This window comes from Fonsecaea pedrosoi (assembly GCF_000835455.1).
Source record: "Fonsecaea pedrosoi CBS 271.37 unplaced genomic scaffold supercont1.3, whole genome shotgun sequence".
Taxonomy (NCBI): domain Eukaryota; kingdom Fungi; phylum Ascomycota; class Eurotiomycetes; order Chaetothyriales; family Herpotrichiellaceae; genus Fonsecaea; species Fonsecaea pedrosoi.
Window position 1 is genome coordinate 3,969,939 of NW_013550613.1, and position 27,959 is coordinate 3,997,897.

The following is a 27,959-nucleotide window of genomic DNA, read 5'->3' on the forward strand; positions in this document are numbered from 1 at the left end:
CCCGTCTCGTCTGATGAAAGGCGAAAGGGAAGGGGAGATTTACTTACAAAGACACAGAGATTGCCCCCAGGCAAAGGGGATCAGCGCGCAGACGGGACTCGCCCAGTGGACGTCACTCCGAACCGTCCAGGCGAACCAGAACAGGCCGATTGGGATCCCGACGCTGCCAAATATCGCCGGCCAGCAGGTCTTGGGAATGTCGGACTGATTGTCGTGGGAGGATTATACCTAAAAATGTTGGATCAACGGCAAGGCTGTGGATGTAAAGGGGAGAGAACCCAGCCAGGAATGGACGCTGACTAATCAATCACAGTCCAACGCGATTGATGGGCGATTGACACTGGCCCTTCGACCTGCTCAACTACAACTCGATTTTTCCGACCCAACCGAGCCAAAGCCAGCCACCTGCCTTGGGGATGAGCTTGCTGTACTCAGTATGGACGTCTTTATTCGACATGAACTATCCTCCTCGTGATGGCCTTCCCTTTCCTTCCCCTTCCGACAAGGTCCCAGGCAAAAAAGTGTCCAGTCAATTTGTCTGTCTGTCTTGGCGTATACAATCGGGGCGTATTCGTCAGGAACCCGCGCACGGCGTATAGAGCCAAAGAGCGCAACACTTGGGACCTCTTCGCAGACTCACGATTTTTAATGAATAATTTATTTAAATTCTTCCGTATCGCTATCAATCTATTTCCCTCCAAGTTTACAGCGTCCTCGATTTGGTTCATGGTCGTCAAGCCCACGAGAAGCGCGAGCCTTTTTTGTTACCCAACTGATATCGTCCCTTCGCACCTCTTTCTAGGAAGAACTGAGTTACTGGCAAGGAACAAAGAGCTGCTGCAACATGGGAGAGGACCTCAACGGACTCGTCATGAAGATGAGGGCCTTAGCCACCCGTAATGGCAATGACAGCCATGATGAGCTTGCCCGAGCAGCGTTTGGGAGGGCGATGAGGGACAAACACTTCCTCTTCGCGGAAGACTATACCAATCTCAATCACGGTATTTCCTGCCCATCCCATCCTCTCCTGGAAAGCAGCAGTGTGTGTGTCTCTGTTACTCCGCCATCGTAGGCCCTGACAAGTCGTCTGTGTCGTAGGCTCCTTTGGCGGCTATCCTCGCTCGGTCCAGCGAGCCTTGCGCCACTATCAAGAAACAGCAGAGGCGGAACCTGACAAGTTCATCCGCTACACGTACCCTCCGCTGCTGCGGAAGAGTCGCACTCTGCTCGCCGATATGCTTCATTGTCCTGTCGATGAGCTGGTCCTGTGCTCCAATGCCACGACCGCCACGAACACGGTACTCCAGAACCTGCGGTGGGAGGAGGGCGACAAAATCGTGTATACTTCCGGCGTTTATGGGGCACTGGAGAAAACAATTGACTATGTCGTCGACACAACTCCGGCCGAGAGCGTAAGGGTCGAGTTGGACCTACCTCAGAGCGACGACAAGATTGTGGAGCTCTTCCACAAGACTTTGACCGAGGAAAAACTCAAGTGCGAGAGAGCTGGCAAAGGACGAGTTCGGGTAGGCGTCTTCGACACGGTGGTCAGCATGCCTGGTTTGCGAATGCCATTTGAGAGGCTCGTACAGCTCTGCCGACAAGAAGGTGTGCTGAGCATTGTAGATGCTGCGCATGGAGTGGGACATATTACCCTCAACCTCACCGAGCTGGACCCGGACTTTCTGGTCACCAACTGCCACAAGTGGCTCTTCGTACCCAGGTCGGTTGCGGCTTTATTCGTCCCTAAAAGGAACCAGCACTTGATTCGGACGACGCTCCCAACATCCCATGGGTACCAATCCCAGAGACGCAGCCAGTCACATGATCCGATGCCTACCTCGGAAGAAACGAATCCCATGGTGAAACAGTTTGAGTACTATGGAACGATTGATGGCGCCCCTTACTGTTGCGTCGAGGAAGCAATCCGTTTCCGCAACGAGGTGTGTGGCGGCGAATCAGCCATCCAAGAATATTGCACCTCTCTTGCAAAGAAAGCGGAAGAGATCCTCGTGGAAACTCTGGGGACGGAGGCATTTGACATACCAGAGACACACAGAGTTTTCTTTGCGCACGTGCGACTGCCCATCTCGGTTGGAGAAGGGGCTGAATACGATATGTCCTTGAAAGACGTCCCGGCCATGACTCAGTTCATGAACAAGGAGCTTGGGGAAAGATACAGAACCTTCTTTTACGTGCTGTTCTATCGAGGAGCCTGGTGGATCCGCCTGTCGGCCACAGTCTATGTTGATCTCGAGGATTGCAAGTATGCGGCCTTTGTCTTGAAAGACTTGAGCGAAAGAATTTGCAGAAAGGAGTTTTAGGCAGCAATGGAGACGAGTTTGTGCTTGTGCATTTCGTGGGTTTGACTAGAGTCGAGAAGGTGATGCGTGCTGTGTAACATATCGAGTACAGAGAGCTGCTTCCCAGGAGTCAGAGACAATGGAGACGCAGAAGGAGGGTACTGGGCACCCAGATGAGCTATTATCAGAGACCAGTCCTGGTTGTTGATCTGAAATTAGCAGTCTCTAGGCGTGTAGGTTTCACGCGTATCATCAGTTCTGGGGCGCCACATTCAGCAGTTAAGAGGCGACTATAGCAATAAGTGAGGGATCCTTCTCGATCGTAGAAGTACCCATTGTAACAGGTGTGGGTATTAAAGTCCTTTTATGTGTCAAGAATCGATCGCACGCGAGAAGAAGCTGCCCTGTCCGTCGCGCCAAGTCCATGGTCGCCTGAGTCGTAAATCTGCGGACAAATGACTCGTGTGCTCATGACGTGCCATGCATTCTTCAATTCTGCCATTCAGCCCTCCCACGCTTGGTTACCCATGAACCCTGGATACATGGTAGAGGTAGAGAAGTCCCCAACCTGTGAGCATCCAGGTCCTGCCTATACCGTTTGCCCACCATGGCAGATGCGGATGAAGATGTCATCCCTTCAACCTCCGCGTCTGGTCCCGACGACCTCGAAGACGAAACCCAAGATTTCCGGTTCCTCAGCCAATTGACCTCCTCGTCCAAGAACGGGCAAGCCATAATCCCCAAACGCGGCACAAAGGACTTCGAACCAAACCCTACACGTTCGCAGGCATCTGCCCTTGATGCGTCTCGCCTGGCGATGCACACAATCCTCAGTGCGGTGCGGGTTCAAACGGGCAAAACCCACATCGTGGGACAGTACTTTTCAAACGAAGGTGACTGGCGATGGGACGGTACCGGGGCTGAAGGAAGACATGGCCGGTGCGTTGTGGTGTACAGATTCAAGAGCCCTCATTTGAAGGTCATGGGCCAGGCAGACAGGAACAACTGGGTCTGGCTGTTGCCTGAAGAGGCTTTGTTTCTGCTAGAAAGAGGAAATCTCGATATCCGATGGCCGGGCGTCAATGACGAGGATGATGGTATACCAAGCGGGAGTGAGTACAGGTCCTCCAACGTCACCGCCTCGGAGGAAGGTGCTGCTGCAGTAGAACAACAAAATGTTGAACCACAAAAGGGAGCTACAAGTTCAAGCGCGGAACCGTCCCTAGGCGAACTCCCCATGAGTCTCCAAGGCGCCTACGCCAGCTTCATTGGCAAGGATGGCTTGACGTTGGAGCGATACACAGTCTATGCAGGGCTCAAGAGAGCGGGATATATTGTTCAGCGGGCGCCGACCTGGAATGATACAGATGTCGCTCAAGCGAACGGACACAGTGACCATGCTCCAAGTCCGCCCGTTGCACCATCTGCACCGTCAACAGCGATATCGGGCGGATCTCAATCTCGAGGGCCATTCGCATCTCTGGTCCACAGGTTGGTATCATGGCTCTTGCAACCTCGTCAAGGCAAGTCCTGTCCCTCACTCGGGCCGTTGGTTGCTCCGGGTTTGTACAGGAACTACGCCGATCTATTCCACGCGTTGGCGTTGATTCCGTACCACGAGCCTTCCAGCACCCATACAGCTGAGAGCTCAAACTCCATATCCTCACCGCAACCGCGGCCGTCTCAAGCACCCTACCGCATCCACTTCCACGTCTGGAAACCCAACGTCTCCGGCACCTACAAGAAGACCTCACCACCTCCAGAGGACTATCGAATCTGCGTCATCGATGCGCGCTCGACGCCGTCGATTCCCTCTTTGTCAGAAATCGGACCTCTCCTCGACAGTCAGCCCGAGGATTCCCTTTCCAGAGCGCAGGCAGGCAGGTTAGAGACGAGGCTCAAGCACGGCAGACGGAACGTGTTACTCGCGGTGGTGGACGCGGGTATCGTGAGTTACCTGAGACTAAGCGACGCGTGCTTCGGTGCCGACAAACTGTATGAGGAGAAGACCAGAGCAGGCACCAAGGGTCGGCCCAAGAGGAACCAAGGCCGAGGGCCAGGGCAAGGACAGGGACAAGGACGAAAGTAGACGACGTGGCCGTGAGCGGATTATGGCCTTGCTGGGTGCTCAGGTCGAGGCGGCTTTCTCAAATACTTGCGGACACGACTATTTGGACATCGATGAGCGATGTTTGATTGCGGCGGGACACACAGGAAACCATAATTGGACGGGGACGAGGCATTGGCATTTCAGATTTCAAGGACAGGCTATGTTAGACTGCTTTAGACATTTTTAGACTTGATACCCCTGTGATCGAATGAGAGTAGTACACAAATGTACACAAAGGCACATAGACGGCGTTGTTCAATAATGAAAAGAGACGAGACGAAACAGACGCAACGGAGCAGATGGAATAGAATAGAATAGTCTGAGCCAGCAAATGGCTACCTATTGTTCTTTCTAACTACGCCCGCTAGTTTTAAGAACGAGGATGTAGCAAGAATGGGAAGCAACTTCTACTAAGATATACAGTCTCCACCAAGACCCAGGGGTATCCCAGAGAGTGTACACAGAGAATACAGAGAACAGCCGATAAAAGCCGCAAGGGATATATTTTCAAAGAGGGTTGTCTCCCCGTGAGAGAACGTCCGCGTTTTCACCATGGCGTTTTTAAGAAGGCGAGCGGACTGCCTGATGATCTAGGGACTTTCTGATCTTCCATCTTCTATAGACGTCGGCCTGTGGGAGAGTAGACAGGTTTGAAGTGTCGCGACGTATATGCTTGAGATGGGTGGAGGGGGGTCTTTTGTCTGTGTTGAGGGGGGAGAGGGGTGCCCATGGAATTGAGACTTGGTTTAGGAGAATGGGAAGGGAAAGAGATGCCCAAATCGTAGGGAGGGATCTTGAGAGGGAAGTGAAGGAATGGTAGAATAGAGAACCACTTAACATGCTTGTCAACAAAGAATATGTCTCGGGCAGGAGCCGGAAGGGAGCTCTTGGGATATGAATGCGTTAAGTGGTGCTCTTTTTACTCGACTTCCTTGACATGTAACAAGGCTCGGACAGCAAATGCGTTGCTTTCCATCCACCTTTTCGCAGATGTCGAGGACAACAGCGACCAAAACTTGAGAATCCGTTGACTTTCATTGTAGGTGCCAACCATCTTTCATTCGTCAATCCTCACTTCAGCCGTAACTCTTTGGATGGTGATGACTCTAGGCCGTCATGTATCGTCTGTCTGCGTAGCAGATCAAGAGCTGAGGTCAAAGCAGGGAGCTGGGCCATGTTGCCAGTTCCGACCCAAACCCGTTCTGTGCCAGGCTAAATCGAGCTTCTGCATCTTCTGATAGCATATCCCGGCAGTATGATCCATGGCAGGCCCTGGGCACCGAGGAGCAAAACTTTTGACTCCCTCGAAGCGAAAAACTTCGTTGGGCAGGCGATTCCTGGGATGGACAGGTCGCGCCGCAATTTGCCAATCAGTGATGTATCCTCAAAGACTGGTTTCAGGAACGGTGCACATCGTCAAGACTTTCAGGGATTTGCCCAAAAAGCACCAGCTTGATTCTGTCCGCCCCTTGCAAGTTTTGGTTTGGTTTTTTGGCACCCATATTGGTATGATTCATGTCGTCAACATCAGGAAATCAGCCGCCATCAGAAGCTCCAGGCACAGTTCTGGGGGAATATCCATATCCGGCACGCCCTCGCTGTCCCGGTATTTCTCATTGTAGTAAAAGTACTCGACGACTTTTTCGAGGACGCTCGCGCTAATGTTCTCCAGGTGGCAGATCCCCGTCTGCGCTTCGGCAAAGTTGTCTACACCGTAGAGAAAGGGGATGTTAGCTTCATCACCTCAGGAACTGTACGAGGGGGACGCGGTCCACGCGTAACGTACTCTGCAAGTCAAGCATACGCCTTAGCGTAGGGGACACGCAGGCGGCGGAGCGACGGAGATGGAATTCGAAGCCATCGGACGAGACGAGCGTCACAAAGGGCGAGGGAGTGCCGTTGGTGGCCATTGTTGTGACTGACGCTTTTGGGGGCAGGAGTGGCTTTGTACGAGGCACTCTGGGGGAAATTCACGTACCCTCGTCTGAAAAAATCGTGAAGGATCAACATTCAAAAATCACGACCCGAAAATCTTACGAGGATCAACAACCCTTTAGGCAGCGTTAGGCGGTGTGTGGTGGCCGACGCGCAAAGGCTTGGATCATTGATCATTAAAGCAGCGGGTCCTTTGCCTACGCCTCAGCCTTAGCATCCAACTCATACTGTGGGATCCTCCTTTATTATGTCCTCATTCGTGTCTTCTCTTCTCATTGATGTCTCCTGTTTAATGATCATCATGGATATCACACCCTCACTTGTACTATCCAAGCGCTAATTCAGCTCTTTCCAAAACCCGAGCTCAACTTTCCAACAAGCTTATGTGAGGAACCCCTGGAGTCTATCCGCCACCTTGCTCATAATGCGAGGAGCAGATGCGTCCTCGAGTCTAAAGTACAGGAGTAAGTAATGCAGCAGCTCATCTGCCTCACAGCGGATGGGCCAGATCTGAGTCTGAGATATATGTCGCCTCATTGCCAGTCGTCACCCTTTCCAAGATTGTTTCAATGACCGTTAATATGGCACTTCATCTTCCGGATCTGTCGAACATAAATCATCCACGGTGCCCGTATAGCCACTGCTTGTTCTGGACCGATCAGTCATCATCTGCGATGACGAGCGCTCCGTCGTCCTCGTCGATTACAATTGCATGCATGTCGCCATTCTTTGCCACTCCAGAGGCGGAGCCTTGTAATTTCTTTGCCGGCGTAGCACCCTCTTCTCCTTCGTCATCCAAGGGCCGCTTCCTCTTGCCGTTAGGGAGTGCAATAGTGCTTGTGACACCGTTCGTGATGACCATACCATTCGTATCGTCTTCTCCGGCGTGATTATCTGTGTGAGCAGGCTGCTTCTTCGTTATTCGAGGAATCTCAAATACTTCGCCTTCCTTCTCAACAAGCAAAACGACTTTGTTTTCGTCCTTTGGTTTCTTCGTCTCGATGGCTATTTGGAGGTCGACCCGGGGCTGGTCGTCGTCGTCGTCCTTGACAAGAACAAAACTTGCGTCATCGATATTCAGATCTGACAGCTTTTTTTCCAAGTTGTCCTCGAGGTCAGGGTCATATACCACGCCGGCCTCTGTCATGACTGTCAGTTCTTCTCCATAACCCAGTTTGGTCCGTAAGACGTCTTGCACCAGGTCACCTAGTGTGGCTTTTTCAATATCGACATGGACCCTTGCCATAGCAACGCTGCAGACAGGACACTCTGGGCTTGGTAGGTCTAATTGGTCTGTCCGCAATGAACCAATCCCCAACCAGAGCCATTTCGTCCGAGCGTAGTCGCCTTTTAATACCTTGAACGCCTGCAGTACGCAGAGACCAGCGACCATGGCATTTGTGGTGGCGATTGCGGGGATGATGTTGCCTGCCATCTGCTTGATATCGAATTTTGACTTGGGTTCGATGCCGAAGATAATTGCACGCAGGTTGCCAGCTGCAGCAACAAAGTCCATCGTATCGTCGTCGTCTTTGTCGAAGGAGATTGTGGGCTGCAAATCCCCGGATTTTGAAGCGGTCGCTTGTTCCTGAGAGAATCGCTTCACCAGGCGGTTCAGACTGTCCTTGAACACAACAAAGTTCTCGACAACGGACCATGTTTGCTGGCCGTTCTGAGATACTTCTGGGCCGGTCGTGCTTACTCCTTGCTCAAGTGTATCGTAGGAAAGCGGTTCTGGTGGTTTCTTGTCTTTCCACATGTCCTCCATCTTCACCAGTCTTTCTATATCTTCTTTGAACACCTTTTCAAATACCTGCTTTGCGAAGTCGTTCGAACCCATTGACGCTCTGATTGTCTTCAGAGCCTGCGCCTCCTCTTTTAATTTTTTGATCTCCTCCGCATTATCCGTATCTTCCGAAGAGTCCATTTCAGCTGCCTCATCCTCACTCACGCCAAACAGCTCTGGCAGAAGGTAACTCTTTGCCCATACAATGCAATGGATTGGTTGACTCGGAGTGGATCGGATCGTGCAGACAGGGTAGGAAATCGGAGTAGTCTTGGGAGTGCAGTCGTAGCAAGCAGTCTTGCCCCTCTTGATGACCTGGACTTGACCTTTGAAGCCTGTAGTGCCAGATTCGACTAGGGGGACATCGACAGCCAAACACATTTTGTTGACATGCCGTCTCGCGTCCATATTGTCGAGCGCATTGAAGACGATGTTGAAGCCCGAAAACCACTCCAGGTTGAATTGCTTGTCTTTTATATTCGCATGGTACGCGAACAGTTTGACGGTCGGGTTGAACTTCTGCGCCACATCCTTTGCGACCAGTGCTTTTGGTTTCTTGATATGTTCTTGCCGGAAGAGAAACTGTCGGTTCAGATTGCTGAGGTCGATCGTGTCAAGGTCTATGATGTGGATTTCGCCGAAGCCTGTGAGGACGAGGTTCTTGAGCAGCTCGCAGCCTATGCCGCCGGCGCCGACAAGGAGGACACGGGACTTTTTTGGTCGCAAAGTCAGACCCAGTTTTGCCCGGCCCATTTTGAGAGAGTAACTCACCTCCTTGACTAGTCGCTGCGTCGAGCCTAGAGATTGACGGGTATATCTGTCGCGAGGCATTGCGCTGGGTTTCAGAGGATGGCCGGGGTTGAGAAGAGGAAGAACAGGAGTGTAGCTTTACTTGAGCGAACGAAGCCGTTATAATAATGAAGACCGACCATGAGAGGGGAACTATGACACAAGAATGGAGACAAGGCTGAAAGGGAAGAAAGAAGTCGGAGTGAGGTGAAGTTGAAGGCTCATTGACGCCTGGAGGGCAACCCCGGTAGCCGAGATGCGTCAGGAGAGGTGATGGATGTAAATTGATAAGTTGAGCGCTCAAAGGCTCGGGCAATATTTGAAGCCGCTGCGCTGCAAGCCGCAGACGCAGCAACGATGACCTCTGGTGTTGCGATGGGGTTTGTGATAGCTGAACCCTGCAGCATGAGCGCAAAGTGCTCCCCCAATCAGGGGCGCCTCTGGGGAGCTTGAAGAGCCCGATTGGGGGCGGCTGGTGCCCCTCAGACTAGCGGCTTAGGCCTGGCTCAAGGCTTGCGTTAGTGAGAGAATAGGGGCACCTACGGCACCAGGGGGCCGGGTTGGAGTGTTCCGCCCAACTGCACAATCTCGTCATGCCGTCATGCGTCTTGCATCCAAAAAAGTCGCGTGCGGTCGAAACCTCCGTTTGCCTAAAAATGACACATACAGACCAAAAAATTTTCAACCCCGGTAAATCCAACTGATCGGCAAAGAGCCAGGCCAGGGCACGAATGAGCTTCCTTAGCCAGCAGCACATGAAGAGAACCTCGAATGCAATGATCAGCATCAATGGAATGCAGCAATAATAACACCAGGCAGGCCTTTTCTGGTGCTGTCGGTCGATCGTGCGAGCGTGGGCCGGAGCCTCCTATACCGTCAGCTACCACAAAGTTTGCAGAAGCGCTGTCCATCAATTTCGGTATCCAAGCATCTATCCGGAGGCTTTCAGATCTTGGGTGAACCCAAATAAGATGTCTGACGACGAAGCCGACCCTGAACTACTGGCCCTCCTACGGCAGTCCCTAGGCTTGGGTGGACATGGACAAGCCCCTGCACCACCGTCTACGGGCGTCCTGGAGTCGGCAGAATTCATCTGCGACAACGCCATCGACGTCGCCATCTCCAGCGCCGGCACCAAGAAAGCAGCAGAGCACATCTACCACCTCATGCAATTGAAAAGTTACTCCACGGGAACATGGTCAACGCACGAGCTCCACCCTAAACTCTCCGAATCCAGCGAGGAGGAAACGCTGAATTTCATCTTCACCATGAACCTCCTGAACTTCTCATTCTGGTCCGAGCTGCCTGAGGGCGAGAGGTTCGCGGTTGAGTACAAGGGCCGGAGGTGGACGGGATATTGGTCTCTCATCGCCGCACTACAGAGAGGCTTGAACGAAGGCTATGCCATTACCAGCCCGGACTTTTGGCAGGACCGCGATGCTTGTCCGGATAGTGTCTTGGAATATATCTTCCGGTCTGCAACGCAGGAACCGATACCGTTGCTGAGCGACCGGATCGCCATCCTGCGCGAAGCCGGCTCAGTCCTCTACGAGCACTTTGGTTGCAAGCCGGCGAACATCATCCGCCGCGCGGACGGCTCGGCGGCGGGCTTGGTGAACCTGCTCGTTCAATACTTTCCCAACTTCCAGGACGTCGCCCCTTTCCAGGGGAAGGAGGTCCGCCTGTACAAGCGCGCCCAGATTTTCGTGGCAGATGTCTGGGCCTGTTTTCAGGGCACCTCGTACGGCGCCTTCTCCGACATTGACAATTTGACCATGTTCGCCGACTACCGCATCCCACAAATGCTACAGGGGCTGCACTGCCTGCTGTACTCGCCTCGGCTGGAATCCCGGATTTCCCGACGAGAGATGATCACCGCGGGAGAGGATATGGAAATCGAGATCCGAGGCTGCAGCATCTGGTGCGTCGAGCTGATCCAGCGCGAAATCTTGCGCAAGCATCCTGAGGCAAAAGGCAAAGTCAACGCCATTCTGATAGACTTCTTTTTGTACGATACGTGTAAAGAGATGGAGAGCGCCGGCGAGATAGAGGAGTTGTTGGCACATCACCGCACAAGGTCGATCTTCTACTAGACGGTTTTTCCTGCACTACTTTAGAGAGAGAGAGAGAGAGAGAGAGAGAGAGAGAGCATCTAACGGACTTTTTCTTTTTTTTTTTTCGGGGATTGGGGACATGCATGCATCAGCATGGGAGTTCTTCTAGATAGAGGCGGCTTGGACTCGCCGTCCTGCTTGGGCTATTATGTGATCGGAAAGTTTGTGAACTCCTGCGATTCTGCCCTTGTACTGTACGCCAAAGTTGGGCTTTGAATTTTGGATTTTGAAATGTTGGAATTGTCCCCTTAAAAAGGATCAAGGCAGTGCCGTCTCTGCAACTCTCAAGTGGCCCGAATAGAGCGACCCTAATTTGGCGAATATCTCACCCTTCAACCTCAACCTCCACCTCCACCGGCGTTCCGGGCCCTTTCGATCTCGACATGGTGAAAGGTGCCAATACCTTCTTCGCCTCCCATATCCGCCACGCTAGATTCTCGACTTTCCCATCGGCTTTGACGACCTCTGGCGCAAACTCGATCCCAAACATCTGGTGAATGACGTACACCACACGCCTGGCATATTTCCCATCTCGGTCGACAAGGCTCCCAAATGGCTCTTTGATCGTGCGTGGCGCAATCTCGGGGTCGCGGTCAAAGCAATTCTGGACGATCGGCAATAGAGTGTTTTCAATGGTATGGCGGACTATTGCATCACGTTCAAGACTCAGAGGGGTCGACAGGGAAATGCTAGTGTCGAAGGACTCGAGATCGTCCTCGCTGAAGCGTGGGATGCGTACTTCGAACGGGAGTGAGATGGCCATGACATTATGCTTGCCATTGTGGTGATACCGGAATTCAAAGACGCCTTGTGTCCACCATAACTTGTCGCCTGAGAAGAGCATTTCACCGGTAAAGCATTCCTTGGTCTCACCTGTTTCAGTGGTTATTGTAATCTTGACGTCGCTGGATATGATGCCGACTTCGGAATCGAGGAGTTCGTACTCATCGCGGTTCGTGGCAATCCATCTTCCCGATGACGATAGTCTTGTGACTTCACGTGAATTGTTGTCTGACACCATATACAATCCGACCCAGTCCTTTTTCCCATGATTCAGCGGTGCAGTCCATTTAACTTTGATGGGAGCACCATATTCGAAAAGGAGGGCCTTGAAATCGTTCGTGCGTTCCGCTGGCAGTCTGCCTTGTTCGGATTCTCTTTCACTCGAGCGTTGAGCATGAGCTAGAGCAGATGCCAATGTTCCCTCAATGTCGAGCTTGTAGTCTTTCGGATCCAACCCAGCAAGCTCCGGCTCTATTCTTGTCATGGTCAGGCGATGCGGGTTCTTCGGCAGCAGGCTCTTGGTATCCTCAACAATGCTGGTCACGCCCGCTGCAAGTTTAGGTTTGGCCGCGTCAAAGAAGTCTTCCAAGACGTCAAATGCATCACCCAGCATTTTGTCCAATCCGTCTTGCCACTGTCGCAGGGGGGGTGGAAGTGATCTTCGAAGACTCCTGACTAGTCCAGCATCTTGTCGCAGGCTTCGTCCATAAAGTTTTTGCATATGCGGCCTCTCGACGAATTGAATAAATGCCAAACTCAGAGTGTGGCTCAGCAAGGCGAGACAGAACATTGCTTTGCTGCTCGTAATCAGGGCTATACCCCAAACCCCGGCTGTTCCAAGGACGCGCTCTGGGTTATTGAGGAACCGATAAATGCCGCCGTATGTCAACTTGGAAGAGTGATCGAAAAAGAAATCTCCAAAGAACCACCCGAACTCTCCAAGTTGATCGTAGATACTGAATGAAACCCAAAATTGAAGGGCAATCAACCCTAGTCCGATGACATGCTTGGGCAGTGCCATCCCCCCTTCCCAGCTCTGGGGAAGCCGGTACATTTTCCACGCAGCAGCCGCAAAACTCGAATAGCAGAGAGTCATGCTGAGATGGTAAATGCCTTTCCACTGTCTCCAGGCTTCTCCCGTGCTCTCACCGTACTTCAGAAAGTGGCGGGTCCATTTTTTCTTTGACGATTGTCTGTTTAACAAGTAGCCAATACCAACCGAATACCAAATCCGCGAAATGGTGGCATTAATAACGAACAGTGCCTGGTAAAGTCTTGTATTGGGGGTGAGGATAGTCAAGGCGAACAGATAAAACTGTATGAGGAAGACTGCAGTGTCTGTAGTCCGATAGAGATCGATATTGTGTATGCCCAGCAGATTATGCGTTTGAGACGGTTGTGCATGGGCAGGACTAGGCCACACTTCTGCGGTAGCGCTGTGTTCAGCCAAAGACTTGTCCATTTGCGCTGCTGCGGGTAACTCGTTGATGGCCCTTCGGGGAGGGGGAGAGTTGTAAGTGCGATCGATATGAGGGCTTTCAACCATGACCAAGAAAGCAAATTGAGCAGCATGGGCAATGATCGAGATGAAGAGGACTTTGTAACTCGCCGCCATCAAGGAGATTCCGTAGAAGCCAGCGTACCCGATGCTGTACATGGCTGCAAGTTGAGGTCAGCTTACAACCCATGAAATTGAGAGCGAGATGACTGGGTACGAACTCACGGTGGGGTGCCATCTCGAAAACTCCATCAAAGGTCAACTCCTGGTCGATGAGGAAGAAAAAGTCACCCCAGTACCAAGCGAAGTCTTTGACCACACGGTGTGCATCCAATTTGACCCACACGTTGAAGACGAACAGGGACATGCCAACAACCCAGCGAAGTGCTGTCAGAAAGACAGGTTCGGTGGCAGGAATATGAGCGCAGGACAGAGCGAAAAGCATGTAGGTGGTGAAGTCGCACATGAGAATCAAGTCGACCAAGCGCCGAAAAACCAACCAAGTATTGTATTCGAGGGGGGCGGTCTCGAAATCAAAGTCCTTGGGAATTTTGGTCTCTAGTTCTCTCTTGATGAACGCTCGGAGTTTAGGGTGAGGATTTTCGCCATTGGCCGCAACTGGGAACAGCTTCGATTTGCGGGCCCACCTCACCAGTAGCTTGTGATGAGATTGCATGTGAAGTAAGTAACCAATGCCGATATTGTAGCCGGCTCTCCAGCCCAAGAAGAGAATGGCAAGCACGGGTTTTCTCAGGTCGGAGGGTAAGCACCATGCTAGAAGACCATGTAGCAGCAGGATCAACAGCACGAAGAAGTCGGACAGATTCTTCGGTTCTTTGGGAGACAGTAGCTGAGAAACCATGTCCTGGGTGTACGGAACAGTAAACACTAGAAGGAAGTATGAGATTCTACCCCAAAGAGGAAAGCTGGGCGGTTGTAAGGTACATACCGGTGCCATCGGGAGTGCGGCCAAAGGTCTTGCGATCTTTTTCATCTTTGGCTTCCTTCTCCTCGAGGGCGTTCAGCTCGAGCACGGCTTTCCTGGCATCTTCTTGGGTATTTGCCCTGATGGGAGCATTACGTCGGCGCAGATTCTCAGTGGCGGAATCTCCAGTCGATGGTTTAGCCATAATTTCTGCCATGACGTTGGTTGTTCACGGATGATGGTGAAAAGAACTCTTCCGCGGAAAAGAAGAGAGATACAAAGCGGAAGAAGGAGAGGCAGGCAGACGGTTTGGATCTTCACGCGGATCCATGTCAATGTTTACAGGGACGCGGGGTTGAGACAGGCATTGGAGAGGCAGTGAGTGAGTGACAAGGGACCATGTGGCAGTGAAGGGAAGCAGAGGTTGGCCAAATTCAATCGGATGTGGTGCACGGTCACGTGACTGTCTAGAAAAAGAAAAGTGGAGATATCCCAAATCTTGGCGGTCCACAAGGAGGTAGGGGAGGTAAGCCGAGGCGCCTTACCCAACCAGCGCCGCTTTTAAAATGTCGAATTCCAGCTCACACCTTTCCCTCACCAGCCTCGCTGGGCACCCTTCACTCACCCACGTGCACCCAAAATTCCTCGCTCGGCCTGCTATTTCAATGCTTTTTCTGGCTGGCTTGACATGGCTTGGTCAAGACAGGAAACGGCAACGCGCTCTAATTTCTCCGAGAAGATGACGCATCAGAGAGCCTGCGCTCCCGGTGTCGCCGTCGACCTTGCCGCCATCAGCTGGGTGCGGATTCGTTTTATTTCAGGGACAAGCTCTCGAATTACCTTGATTTTGAAATCGTGGTGCTCGACTCATGAAGAGCAGTATAACTTGGATACTTTGCTAGAGAGATGTGTCAAAGGATTACAGGCGCTGAGTCAAGGTCTGTCCGCAGCCGGCCGTCAGCGCGTCTAGCCAATATCACCACGTCTAGTTCTTGCCCCCCACTACGGACTTCCGCATTAGGTTTGACGGGTCCAAACATCTTTCAAGGTCCGGAGTCAGGAGCTTGGAGACAGACGGACCCGAGCCAATATCACAGTCCTAGAAGGACACATTCAAGGCTGTCCTAGAGCTGCTTTCTCACCTCGTGACGCTACTTGGTCCCCGCATGGTGCTTTACGTTACAAGGTGAGCAAGTAGTCATCGAGGGCGGCAATGTTACTTCGAACTGGCAGAGCGTTAACAAGAGCGCCAGTAGTGGAAGAGGATCTCCTTGTTGGCCGTGGAAAAAAGAGGCAATACAGTGCTTGGCCGAACACAACGCCACTGCATAATGCCCTTTTGTAGTGGGATAGATCGAGCCATCTTGCCAAGCGCTGGCACGTGGGACGCGCTGGTCGCCAGGATGGCGTGCATTATATCCTGGTTGCTCATGGGCATTGGAATCGAACAATGGACGAAGGGACTCCTCGGCTGCAGCCTCGCAGCCAGCATGGCTAATGCAGGAAAAGTCTCTACGCTCCGGCTGTGCCCAAGATATCTGGCAGATTTCAGGGCGACGATGCGACACGGCGCTGTACCTTTGGCATGATTTGCTCAAGCTCTGCTGACGACTCATTCTTACGTGAGATAGTCAAGCAATGATGCTCTCGGTCGGAATTGTTGAGGCTGCTGGAGTTGTGAAACGAGAAGGTGATATAATGCTCAGTTTGAGAATGTTTCCCTACCGAGGGGGTTTCAAGTTGTTTTCAATTGGCCCGTACCTTACAACCATGGTCATCGTCGTCGTCGTTGGCACGGTTGTCGAAGGCTATATGCATGTCAACGAATTGCGGCGACAGCATATGCAGATGGGTTTTTGAGAACGACGCTTTTTTCGCCCTCGGCACGTGATGCAGCCATTCTTGGATTGCTGATGGAAGCGTCGTTTTCTGGGTCCAACAGGTAGGCTCATTCTTTAGTGTACAAGGTCGATGCTGTGGCAGGATGTTTGTGAGACAACAGTGAGAGGAGTATGGCATTCCACAGGAGACGAAAGTCTTGGAGTGGAAAGAAGGCTCTGTCTCAACTTTACTTCCGAGTTAGGAACGTCACGTGGGGCGTTTTAGCTCCAGCACAGGCTTTCAACTAACGGCAAATGCCTCTGTATACTGTAACGGGTATCGCATTGCAACGTCTTTCGGGGATACTCCATCCGACTGATACGGCACCGGTTGGGACATCGATCGACCTTGTGGACTCTGACGACTGACCACACGATAGTGGGACAGGCATGTATACAGAGACGCTGGCGACTTGAGATTGCGACAGGTAGTTAATAAAGAGGTATGAAATGGGTACATACTCTTAGAGGAGGAGAGATATACTCGGAGGGGCGGGGTTTTTAAAGCGGCGCATTTGGCGGTTAGCCTCACCTGACATCTCAGCGTCTGCAGTTTTTCCTGTTTTATCAGTGCCCATCGGGGACCCCAAAACCAATTACCAATCCATCTACCCCGCTGCTTTTACCAAACCACATCTGCACGAAAACCTTCAACACCCATCATATATCACTCCAGATTCGATCTCCCTCCTCTCCAGCCGATCCTGTCTCTCTAAATATGGCGCCCTCCTTCGACGAGCCCGTACCCGACGCGTTCGAAAACCCTTTGAAACGAAAGCCAGATCTAGTCGCTCCAGAGCCAGGTGAGGGGTTGCAGTTGTCGCAAATGTCTAACCTGGCCGTTCGCTAACTTGCTTCATAGAGCATTGTCCTGGTCCTGAATCCGAGCAAGCAGGCAAGGGTGACGCATGCAATGGCTGTCCCAACCAAGCAATTTGCGCCTCTGCCCCGAAAGGCCCCGACCCCGATATTCCTCTCATTACCGAACGACTTGCTGGAGTAAGACACAAGATCTTGGTCCTCTCAGGAAAAGGCGGAGTGGGCAAGTCTACATTTTCCTCGCTCTTATCGCACGCCTTTGCCGCCAACCCAGACTCGACAGTGGGCATTATGGACACAGATATCTGCGGTCCTTCCATACCGAAGATGATGGGCGTGGAGAGCGAAACCATACACGTTAGCAATGCCGGATGGAGCCCGGTCTGGGTCACCGACAACCTTGGAGTTATGAGCATTCAGTTTATGTTACCCAACAGAGACGACGCTATTATATGGCGAGGGCCAAAAAAGAATGGGATAATCAAACAATTTTTAAAAGATGTCGAATGGGGCGAGTTGGACTACTTGATTGTCGATACACCACCGGGCACATCAGACGAACACCTATCAGTTAACTCATTCCTCAAAGAATCCGGCGTGGATGGTGCGGTAGTGGTGACGACGCCACAAGAAGTGTCTCTGCTGGACGTGCGGAAAGAGATCGATTTCTGTCAAAAGGCTGGGATCAGGGTCCTAGGGCTGGTCGAAAACATGTCCGGCTTCGTCTGTCCCAAATGCACACACGAGTCACAGATCTTCCGAGCAACGACCGGAGGAGGTCAGAAATTATGTCAGGAGATGGGTATACCCTTCCTTGGTTCTGTACCACTTGACCCGCGGATCGGAATGGCATGCGACTTTGGTGAAAGCTTTATGGATAGCTTTCCCGACAGTCCGGCCTGCAAGGCTTTACGACAAGTTGTGAGGACAGTGGGCCAGATGATAGGCGAGGACCCCGACCAAGTTCTTCCTGACGGACCAATATAAGAGCGCAACCATCCATTGTTCATGAATACTGGAGTTGGTTTCCTTTGCTCTTGTCCGCGGTGGTTGGTGCAAACCCAAATGCTCATCTTTGTCCGGGGAAGGCGGGATTCTTATCACCTCTCCGGCAGTCCAGCCATAACAGCCTCCGGAGTGCAGGCGCTGTTGTGATCTGCTGTGAGCATACCAGATCAGGCACTCCCACGCCGAACCCCACATGAGCTTTGGCGTCACGTTTTGGGCGGCAGATGAAGCTCGGAGAGACAGTGACGGAACGGAGGCTGTGGGGTAATGCCACAGGTTTCTGGTCTCAGGTTGCACAGGGCAGAATGTGTGTCTCGTCCTCTGTTCCTCGTACCGAGCGTGCATGAGCAAGGCCCAACGCCAACACAGGAACTTGGACACCATGAAGGCGAACTGGCCCTGACTGACTGGGGCTCCTCGTATTTTCCCGTCGTGTCCACCCCTCTGGACAAAAACAGGCGAGGCGCGTGCCAAGACGCCGAGATCCACAAGTGGCTAGCGTCAGTCCCGCTGCGGAAACTCAGACCGAAGATGAAACTCAAACTTCTGCGCCTTCAGTTTCACCTTCACCCCTTTTCTCTTCCATCCAACCCCATCATTTCTCACCAGTGCAACTGAGAACCACACATTCCCATCCCCCTGGCCCCCGTTCGGTAGACCTCCGACTCTTCAGCCTCGACAAGCAAACGGAGTTGCATCCACATCCAGTGGCCTCAACGTCACACTGCCACCGCCATGCACTCCTGTCCGCCCCTATGGTTGGCTCCTTCGGATCTGGCCAGTCGAGAATCATGCCGTCGGTGGAGAGCTCCCTTCTTGACACCGAGATCCCCTCCCTGGCTCTGGGCCTCAATCGAGAGCTCACCAGGTCCATCGTTGACCTGTTGATCACGATCCTGAGACATGCAGATGGCGTGGCCCAAGACTGTCTAGCACAATTCGAGACGAGGCCGCAGCACTGCGGAGTAATTCTACCAACATCCAGTTTACACTTTTATTCTGTTAAAATGTTGGCCTCCAGTCCGTTTCTTCACTCCTCCATCCTTGTTGTCTCTCCAGCCTTGTCACTTTCCTTTTCGTACAGTCTATCATTTTTTTTCTTCTTGGTACATATCGAGGGCCGGTCCTTCACTGTATTCATTTCTTCAATCGCCCTCGAGTTCAATTTGACAGGTCCGGTACCAGTGGGCTGAGCTCCGCCGATCTTTTTCGTTTCGGTCATATCCTTATCCCAAGTCTTTGGCCCAGTATGCTTCAAATCTATCCTTTCCTTTTGGTCACTCTTTTCGTGGCAACAATCTTCGCGAGCCCTATCCAAATAAAACAGAAACGGTCCTTTAAAGTCCCTCGGATACAGCAACACAACTACAGGCCAAATGGCAAAGCTGCATATCGAAAGGCAATGTTCAAATTTGGATTTGGCGACATCGAATTCTTGCCTGGTGGGGAGGTGGCCACGACCATCAAGGCAACCACCGAGGCTCAGCTTGATACCACGGGAAACGAGGACGGCGAGACAAGTGCTTCGCCCACGCAGAATGATGCCCAATTCTTGTCTCCGGTGAACGTCGGTGGACAAACGCTGGTCCTGAACTTTGACAGCGGCTCATCAGACACGTACGATGTCACTTCCCATGCTTGCGTTTTGTTGTCTACGACACATTGTTACTGACACAGACATCAACGAACAGATGGGTTTTCAACACCAACCTCCCTGCCAATGCCCAACAAGGCCACACGATCTACGATCCCACCAAATCAACCACCTTCCAGAATACTCTGCAGGGTAGTACCTTCAACATCTCGTATGGCGATGGCTCCTCTGCCTCCGGTCCTGTTGGTGTTGACGAATTCGACATCGGCGGCGCCACCGTAGCTGCCCAAGCAATCGGCCTGCCGGACACCGTCGCCGACAGTTTTGTGACGGACTCTGCAGCAAATGGTCTGGTTGGTCTCGCTTTCTCGCAACTCAACACCATTCAACCCACTCCGCAAAAGACATTTTTCGACAACGTCCTTCCGGATCTCACGCTTCCGGTGTTTACTGCTCAGTTAAAATCTGGCGAAGTAGGTTCGTACGAGTTTGGCAACATCGACACCTCGTCGTTCAGCGGCCAGTTGACCAGTGCGCCAGTCGACTCGTCGCGCGGCTTCTGGGAAGTCGACTCCGCGACCGCCGCGGTGCAAGGCCAAACTATCAATATTGCTGGCGGCACAGCGATCCTCGACACAGGCACGTCGCTGATGCTCGTGCCTGATGAAATGATCACCGCGTACTGGGGCACCGTGGATGGCGCCCAGATCTCACAAGCCGCGGGTGGTGTTATTTTCCCGTGCAACACGCAATTGCCGGACTTGCAGGTGGCTATTGGAAATAACATGGCCACGGTATCAGGCGACGGGATGAACTTTGCGAATGTGGGCACGGACACACGGACAGGGGAGCAGTGTGAGTGACCTTTTTATCTCTGCCTTTCTCCCTCGCCCTATCACCCATAACTTTTTTTATCCCGAGAAACAAGAGTAGAAGAAACCAGCTAACGATCCCCATTCGGGTGGGTGTGATGACAGTCTGCTTCGGTGGTCTCCAATCCAACCAGGGCCTCCCCTTTGCCATCTACGGCGACGTCTTTTTCAAGTCTCAATTCGTCGTCTTCGACGCCTCGGGCCCCTCGGTCAGTTTTGCACCGCATTCATAGCGCGCGCCCGCCGCCTCCTCTGGAACGAACGAAATGCAAGATTTGCTGGCTTTTGCATATTCTAGCGCAGGAGTTTCTCGTTTCTTTCGTAGGGAAAAAGATACCATGCATGGTTTATAAATGGGCGGGGCACGGCACTGCATTGCAACGTACTGCATTGGGTGGGTGGGAGGGAAGGGATGACTGGACGGACCTTTGAAGTCGATTACATGGTCTTTTGAAAATACATCACATAAAATGACATGACATATGATAACATGACGATTCCGTGCATCTTTTCTCGCCCTGTGCAACCTATTTACGTACCATGAGTTCCTGCGACGCAGTTCGGCACGGGAACAGGAGAGAGCCCTTGCAGTGGATTGGTATGGATTCTATTGCCTTGCATCACAGGACAGGACAAAGACATGGGCAAGATGGGTAGCACTGATAGATAGGCATAACATACCCGCCCTCCCGGTACACATATATACATATGTGTTAGCCAACCTACCTCGTACCTAGGTAGACATGGCGACGTACCGTCGTCGTCGACGTCGACACGGGCAACATTCATCCGTATGCATATGCGTACGATTGGGGTGGATTGTATTGCATTAGACTTGGAAGCCCAACACGCATGAAGAAGAATTATTAAACCTGGATGATCAGATACTCCTCCCAACCCCCTACAATTCTTTCTTTTAGTTATTTATTCACAGGTCACACACACACATATATTGATATACTTTTTCCATAGAGGACATCCCTGCCATCGCATATTTATTCTACGTACACATCCGCGAGCGGAACGTCGTCTATCTCATCTCGTCCCTCGTTCGTCCCGAGCATGACTTCCGGCTCTCATGATTGGGGCGTGTCCAAGACAAAAGAGGGTATTGGGGTCGCCACCTCTGGTTTCCCTGGAACAAGGCTTCCTCTCCGCCACCCTTCCGTCTTCGTGGCTGTTATGTGTATCAATAAGCACAGGAAATAGGTATCCGAACCTCTCGACCCGCTGGAGAAACGCCATCGCTATGCAGAAGAAAGAGAAAAAAAAAAGAAACCCCACGTAAAATACTTCAGCCACAAGGGTAACCCGTAAAACAGTCGCACAAGGTCCGTTGAGATAACCCGACTTGCTGAAAACATCGTAGTGGGGCAAAGAATGATCGTAACCATTAGACATTCAGCAAAACTTTTCAGATGTAGAATTTGCCCTTCACTGGCGGATCCAGGACCCGGTCACTGAAGCAACAGTGTCCAAAGCCGGTTCCGTCCTCGTCCAGGTCACCGCTTTGAAAGCTCTGAGTGTAAGGATTATGGATACCCAAGTCCATGACTTTGCCTGAACCGGGCACGGCACCCCAGTTCAGCGGTCTTAGCACTATTTCCTCGCGTTCGCTTTGGTCAGTGCCTGGCGGCAGATGGCACGCAGCACTGATGGCCATTGAGTTGCTCCCGATAATGGGCATTCCAAAGGGTAGCTTCCGAAATGACGTGGCGATGAGGAAAACGAGGAGGACAAAGCCCAGAAAGAGGAGGAAGAGCATACCTATCGGCGAATAGGCCACCGTGGTAATCTCGTCTTGCATAGGCACTGTCCCGTCGCGAGGAATAATAGCAATGTTTGCCAGGAAGACGCTCTGCGACACAAGCCAGTGCATCAACCCCGAGCCGACAAGCAGAGGTATGCCATACTTGAACGGCAAGTTGAGGAAATATGTCGACTTTTGCTCGCCTTTGGCCTCACTAACGCGCAGATACTTCCGTCCTCGACCAGCCGTGACACTGAACCGCATCAGTTCGCGTGACAGGAACATGACTGTGAAGAGACTGTTGTAGCAAACGTAGAGGAAGGAGAACAACGCTTGCGGAGCGTTGGCTATGAGTGTGGAAATGGCGATAGAAGTGTTGCCGTAGCCCGGTAGATTCCACCCCATGATCAGATTTTGGGGTTTGACTGTGTTCAAGCCGATCGACCATGCGTTCTGGATAGTTCTGTCGCCCTTCAGATTCTCGATTCCAAGTGCGAGGCAGACTGCCGTCCCCGCGCCCACGAATGTGAACAAGCCTAATAGAAAAGCCCACTGTTTCCAGGTTGCGGCTTCGAAAAATCGATGCTGTTGAGGGTCGTATCTCATGGGCATTGATTTGTAGCCAAGCTTGGACGAGGCGACAATACTCGAGTGGCTTGCCAAACACATTCCCTCCGTCGTGGAGTCAGGATTGCGCAGAAAGGACTGTAGCGCGTCACCCACGGTCACCAGGGGAGCCTCGCCTAACCAGAAGGTGACGTAGGCAATTCCGACAACTTTGAGAATATTAAAGGCCAGAACCACGCTCATAAGGATGAGGGAGAAATGCAAGTGGCATTGGGATTCCACGGGCTCCGAGAGGCAATGGTCGACTTCAAACCCGCCGGTAGACCACTGATCCGCGATGTCGACCAGTTTCGGCGTGATCTTCGAGCATGGCACAAACCCCCATTGGTTCTCACAGCATGCGTGTGTTTGATTGACAACATCAGGATCGTCACAGATCCACGCAAAAGCATTGTACTTGCTGGTGATGACCTTGGGGAATTCGTTGTCGGCAATCTTGAAAAGGGAACCCTCGTTTGGAGGAGGATTCTTGACCACCACAATCACATTACGGCGATCCTCAACAAAATCCCGTGCATATGCGTGGATGCAATCCTCATTGTTGAGCCTGACAAAGTCCTTGGCGGCATGGGCCTGGATATCGGTAACATTGCATTCTTCGCTGTCGGGAAACTGGGTCTTGTCGTAGCTAGCGCCCTGTGCAAAGCTTTCGGAGGCGTACAGGACACTATAGTTGTTCGTCGCAAGGGCAGAGTAGAAGATGGAATTGTAACTAGACCGTTAGCCCTATGCCCCTTGCCCTCACATCGAAGCGATGAGACTTACACCAGATGGAGTGGGATTGATGAAATCCCCAGAAGCCACCACAGAATGACCTTCTTCTTTCGCAGAGAACCGAGATTTCGGATGCTGGGTATGCCGACGTCCAACCATCTCTGCTTGGCGTGGGCCTTGTCGAGTTCGCTGCGAGTAGGAGACGAGACCAGTTGCATGCAGTAGTTCGAGCTTGCCAGCAAAACGGTGGCCACAATATTGAGCGCCAGATGAATCCAGGTGTCCTTCATTTCGGTCTTTGTACAACTCCCGGCATAGACCATGTAGATGCCTGACTTGGGTCAGTATTTCTCTCTGGACTAGAGTACCGGCAATTCAGGTCCAACATACCACCCATCATGTCCATACCCCCCGTCACTACTCCAATGGTCAAGCAAACATTGGTTACCAGCACCAACACTGCGCAACCCAGCGCTATCCGCGAACTAGTCCTCCATCCTCTTCTTTTCCGTTGCGACCGCGCAGTGCTCGCCTTGCTCGGGGATGGGAGGAGGGGTTGTGGTGTACTGGCCAGAGGATCCGGGGTGTAGGCTGTGTTGCTGTTGAAGTCTGGACTGAAGAAGTTCGCGCTCGGCAGGCTCGAGCCGCCAGTAGGAGGCAGGGGGGTTAGTTGGACATTGTCTGCAGACCCCAGCTGTTGGTAGGGTTGTTTGAAGGGCGGCCAGTGTGGAATGTGTCTCCTATAGAAGTAGGTCAGTTACACCCGTCCGACTTGGACTGGCCCAGCCCTCCTGGGAGGACGCTGTCACTCTCACCTTTTTGCGCCGGACTCCATGGCGGGCGTTGATCGTCGGTCACGAAGAACAGCAGATCATCAAGAGAGAAGTTGCAACAAACAGTGGTTAACAATCACGCAAGCAACGAACCTACCATCAAGTTCACGCCATCGCATAGCATGGGTTCAGGGCTGACACCGACATCCCGACACAGTGCTGTATGTTGGCTTTTCAGCTGCACAGTTCTGGCCATGATGTCGGCCCAAAAGGAGATAGCTTACGGCGTGGGCTGGCAGCCGCACACAGCACAACCTTTCAGCGAGTGGGTTAGTGAGCCCCAAGATAGAACATCGGGCAGGGGTTTTCTTTGGTAAGCATCTGGAGAACGAGCTGGCGGGTGGCTAGCACCCACTGGCACCCCAACTGGTGGCACCGAGCCAGTAGTAGTGCGAGAACCAGCGAGTTATTACCGAGTGCTCGTACCTCATTGTGGCCAAGTGGCGCAGGGAGCAGGGCCACTAGGGCTGGCTGGCCCCCAAGCCTAAATTGGCTTACACCTACTTCCAAGTACCTCGTACTCCGAATAATATTGTCGACCAGCCTGGCGAATCCTACATAGGAAGGGTGCTAATCCAGTACGTTTCAGACTCGAACTCCGTCTTGCCGTGGCTAACTTCCCTCGTTGCCTCAGGCTGGCATCGCAGCAGAACGGGTCGAAGTCTGAATACGAATATTGGGACCCTCGACACGGATTCTCGTCACTTCTGTATATTCTGTCACCGGTTGAATATCTCCTGCGGACGTCCTTTATCGCCGTGCCGAGTACTTCATCATTCTGCCACCATGCACAGGCAGTTATTACAGATGCATCCACCATTCCAGAGATGTTCAGGAGGCAGACATCCACCCGATCGCCAGGTGGTGCCAGGCCTCCCATGCCGTAGAATTGAGACCTGGGTCTAATGAACCGGAACATTGCCGATTTTGATTCACACCTCGTTTAAAAACTTTGAAAACAGACCAATAGGAGGGAACGCCTGCCTCGCGGCTGAATATACGAGGAGCCGCGCATGTCGGCCTCTGTTCGTCTCCTTCGCTCGCAGACTCTGCAAGCAACAAATACGAGATACAAGCAAGAAAGTGTCAAACAAGGAAAGAGACCAAGACACTCCCCGTATCGGCCTAGATCCAGCTGGCACGCAAGTCAGAATTTGGACTGTTGCCATCTCACAGGAGCCGAGCGGTGGGATTGGTGTACGGCGTACGCACAATATGTACGAGTCGAAATCGATTACTGGAAGCATTGCCCTGCCTGTTCAAGTTCAGAGAGCTACGGACCCAAGTCCTCGATCTTGAACAGGAGTAGACGTTTCGTTATTGCTTGTGCTCAACGACAAGAGTCTATCTTCCACACCCTCCTAGCCACCAAAATCAAATGTACTGCAAGGATTTGTTTTTCTCTACCAATGTCAGCTCAAGCGCCATTTTGCCCGACCTCTTTTTCCTTTTCCACCTCCCGGGTAATGATCTGGCGAATCCCAGCCAGTCCCTCCGTTGCCGACACCTTCAACACCTTTCTCTCCTTATCGCTTAACCCGATAAATTCTTGAGGCAGGATCTTGCTGAAGTCGAACCCCTTCTCTTCCTGCAAGGCCAGTTCGACTGCGCCGGCAAATTTAGCAGGGTGGGCCGTCGCTAGCGACACAACCGGGACCTTAGATGCTGAGCCGGCAGCCGAGATTTCTCGCAAGCTCGCAACCACGCCGATCGCAGAGTGAGGATCAAGCACATATCCCTTCTTGGAGATGGCGTCCCCTCTGTAGCAATCTCGAATGGCTTCCAGAGTCTCTGAATTGCTGACTCTAGAGCTACCAAAGATATCACGCGCCTTGTCCAAAATTTGCCTATCCACGGTAAATGATCCGGTCTGTTTCAACTCTTTGAACCAACCGTCAATCTTTGAGCCAGCGACTCTTACAGAAGATTCGACTTTGACGTGGGGGTTTTGATCGAGCTCGTGTTCTAGGGTCAAGTGCCAGAGAAGCCGTTCAAAATTTGAAGACACAAGAATATCCATGGCGGGGCTGTATGTCTCCTTGACGCCATCCTCATGCGCCTGAGCACCATCTTCCTTGACGCCTTCGTGCGGCTCTTCCGCTGGCTTCTGCTTTTTGGTGTATGACCCCGTCTGCCAGAAGCGATGCAAGATGTCATTCTCGTTGGTCGCTATCACAAGTTTGGCCACTGGTAGTCCCATGCGCTTTGCATAATAACCGGCCAAGATGTCACCAAAGTTGCCAGTTGGCACCACATATTTGACCTCCTTCAGATCGGGGTGCTGTTTGAGAAGCTGAAAGTAGGCATAAAAATAATAAGTGATCTGAGCCAATATCCTCGCCCAGTTGATCGAGTTGACAGCCGCCAGGTGGTGGATTTTATTCATTTCGGGATCTGCAAACAAGGCCTTGACATAGTCCTGACAATCGTCAAACGTACCTTGAACACTCAAGCAATGTACGTTGGGGTCGAGAACAGTTGTCATCTGTGCTTCTTGGACTGGCGAGACTTTCCCGTCAGGAAACATGATGAAAATGCTAACATCCTTCTTCCCCCGTAACCCGTAGATAGCTGCCGATCCGGTGTCGCCCGAGGTGGCTCCAATCACTGTGAGGTGATGGCGCGCATGCCCCGTCTCCAGTTTCTGGTTCTTGCGCACGAGGAAGAATTCGAAGAGGTTTCCCAAGAACTGCAGGGCAACATCTTTGAAAGCAAAGGTAGGTCCGTGGAAGAGCTCCAGTAGATGGAGATTCTTGCTCTCGTCTAACGTGACCAACGGCACCGTCTTTGGGTGTTTGAAAGTCGAGTAACTCCGGTCGACAATTGATTTGAGCTCTTGATCCGAGATTTCATGCTCGTCGATGTACAGTCTCATGACCTGGAAGGCCAGGTCCGAAAAGGAGAGGTCTTTCCACTTCAAGTACTCTGAACTGACATTGGGCACGGCATGAGGATGGAATAAACCTCCATCAGACGCCAACCCTTTGAGCACAACTTCCTCGAAGGTGAAGAATTCCCTTAACGATTGGTCGTGATAGCGGGTGCTGGAGTATTTGGAAGTTGTGGTTGTCATGGTGGAGAATGAGAGCAGACGAGCTGCACTGGCCGAATAGGTCAAAGAGTGGTTTTCGGCTCCTTTTCAGCGCCAATTTGAACCCCTGCCACACAATGAGCTGGATCGCCGCCCAACAGGTGAGTTTAGGCAAGAAAAGGAATCGTTGGGGGACAATGGTGCTGTCATAACGGCCACGGTAGTGACTCCGTTGTCTGAAAAATTTCCAGTATTCGCAAGGAGTGGACACTGACCGATTCGGTTGGCTCAATCACGTGCTTAGGTTGCCAAGGAACCAACAGCCCATCTCGCCAAGGTTGGAACGAGGCTCTAACTTAGTACTAATACTGATTCGGGTAGCGCTCTTGGCGTTGATCGAAAAATTCCCCGGGTATATAAGCTGGCTGCGTCTTTCTCAATTTATTTTTTCTTTTCTTCATGTCGACTTTGTACGTTCACCCTCGACCTCATAGAATTGATGGTCAAATCCCCTTCACATGTGTTTCTTGCTAATCGTCAATCACCCACAGACTTCATAGAATCATTTCTATAGTAAACGTCCTCTTC

At 52.1% G+C, this 27,959-nt stretch overlaps 10 protein-coding genes across 10 annotated transcripts; 5 read left to right on the top strand and 5 right to left on the bottom strand.

Annotated features, from left to right (window-relative positions):
- Positions 1-844: 844 nt before the first annotated feature.
- Z517_05362 (uncharacterized protein) lies at positions 845-2,324 on the top strand (the record flags this gene model as incomplete). The annotated part of the gene is made up of 2 exons (XM_013430689.1): positions 845-1,001; positions 1,099-2,324. The coding sequence occupies 2 exons, from the start codon at positions 845-847 to the stop codon at positions 2,322-2,324; spliced, it is 1,383 nt and encodes a 460-aa protein (XP_013286143.1).
- A 586-nt stretch (positions 2,325-2,910) lies between these two features.
- On the top strand, positions 2,911-4,392 carry Z517_05363 (uncharacterized protein; the record flags this gene model as incomplete). The annotated part of the gene is made up of 1 exon (XM_013430690.1): positions 2,911-4,392. The coding sequence occupies one exon, from the start codon at positions 2,911-2,913 to the stop codon at positions 4,390-4,392; it is 1,482 nt and encodes a 493-aa protein (XP_013286144.1).
- A 1,534-nt stretch (positions 4,393-5,926) lies between these two features.
- Positions 5,927-6,323, bottom strand: Z517_05364 (uncharacterized protein; the record flags this gene model as incomplete). Its single annotated transcript, XM_013430691.1, has 2 exons — positions 5,927-6,120; positions 6,200-6,323. 2 exons carry the CDS (start codon positions 6,321-6,323, stop codon positions 5,927-5,929), a joined length of 318 nt encoding a protein of 105 aa, XP_013286145.1.
- Positions 6,324-7,006: 683 nt separating this feature from the next.
- Z517_05365 (uncharacterized protein) lies at positions 7,007-8,965 on the bottom strand (the record flags this gene model as incomplete). The annotated part of the gene is made up of 1 exon (XM_013430692.1): positions 7,007-8,965. One exon carries the CDS (start codon positions 8,963-8,965, stop codon positions 7,007-7,009), a length of 1,959 nt encoding a protein of 652 aa, XP_013286146.1.
- A 929-nt stretch (positions 8,966-9,894) lies between these two features.
- Positions 9,895-11,016, top strand: Z517_05366 (uncharacterized protein; the record flags this gene model as incomplete). The annotated part of the gene is made up of 1 exon (XM_013430693.1): positions 9,895-11,016. The coding sequence occupies one exon, from the start codon at positions 9,895-9,897 to the stop codon at positions 11,014-11,016; it is 1,122 nt and encodes a 373-aa protein (XP_013286147.1).
- A 346-nt stretch (positions 11,017-11,362) lies between these two features.
- Z517_05367 (uncharacterized protein) lies at positions 11,363-14,460 on the bottom strand (the record flags this gene model as incomplete). Its single annotated transcript, XM_013430694.1, has 3 exons — positions 11,363-13,479; positions 13,544-14,206; positions 14,268-14,460. The coding sequence occupies 3 exons, from the start codon at positions 14,458-14,460 to the stop codon at positions 11,363-11,365; spliced, it is 2,973 nt and encodes a 990-aa protein (XP_013286148.1).
- A 2,381-nt stretch (positions 14,461-16,841) lies between these two features.
- Positions 16,842-17,929, top strand: Z517_05368 (cytosolic Fe-S cluster assembly factor nbp35; the record flags this gene model as incomplete). The annotated part of the gene is made up of 2 exons (XM_013430695.1): positions 16,842-16,926; positions 16,986-17,929. 2 exons carry the CDS (start codon positions 16,842-16,844, stop codon positions 17,927-17,929), a joined length of 1,029 nt encoding a protein of 342 aa, XP_013286149.1.
- A 1,270-nt stretch (positions 17,930-19,199) lies between these two features.
- Z517_05369 (uncharacterized protein) lies at positions 19,200-20,649 on the top strand (the record flags this gene model as incomplete). The annotated part of the gene is made up of 3 exons (XM_013430696.1): positions 19,200-19,567; positions 19,642-20,399; positions 20,522-20,649. The coding sequence occupies 3 exons, from the start codon at positions 19,200-19,202 to the stop codon at positions 20,647-20,649; spliced, it is 1,254 nt and encodes a 417-aa protein (XP_013286150.1).
- A 1,181-nt stretch (positions 20,650-21,830) lies between these two features.
- Z517_05370 (uncharacterized protein) lies at positions 21,831-24,342 on the bottom strand (the record flags this gene model as incomplete). The annotated part of the gene is made up of 4 exons (XM_013430697.1): positions 21,831-23,505; positions 23,559-23,838; positions 23,898-24,247; positions 24,323-24,342. 4 exons carry the CDS (start codon positions 24,340-24,342, stop codon positions 21,831-21,833), a joined length of 2,325 nt encoding a protein of 774 aa, XP_013286151.1.
- Positions 24,343-25,757: 1,415 nt separating this feature from the next.
- Z517_05371 (threonine synthase) lies at positions 25,758-27,413 on the bottom strand (the record flags this gene model as incomplete). The annotated part of the gene is made up of 1 exon (XM_013430698.1): positions 25,758-27,413. The coding sequence occupies one exon, from the start codon at positions 27,411-27,413 to the stop codon at positions 25,758-25,760; it is 1,656 nt and encodes a 551-aa protein (XP_013286152.1).
- Positions 27,414-27,959: the final 546 nt, after the last annotated feature.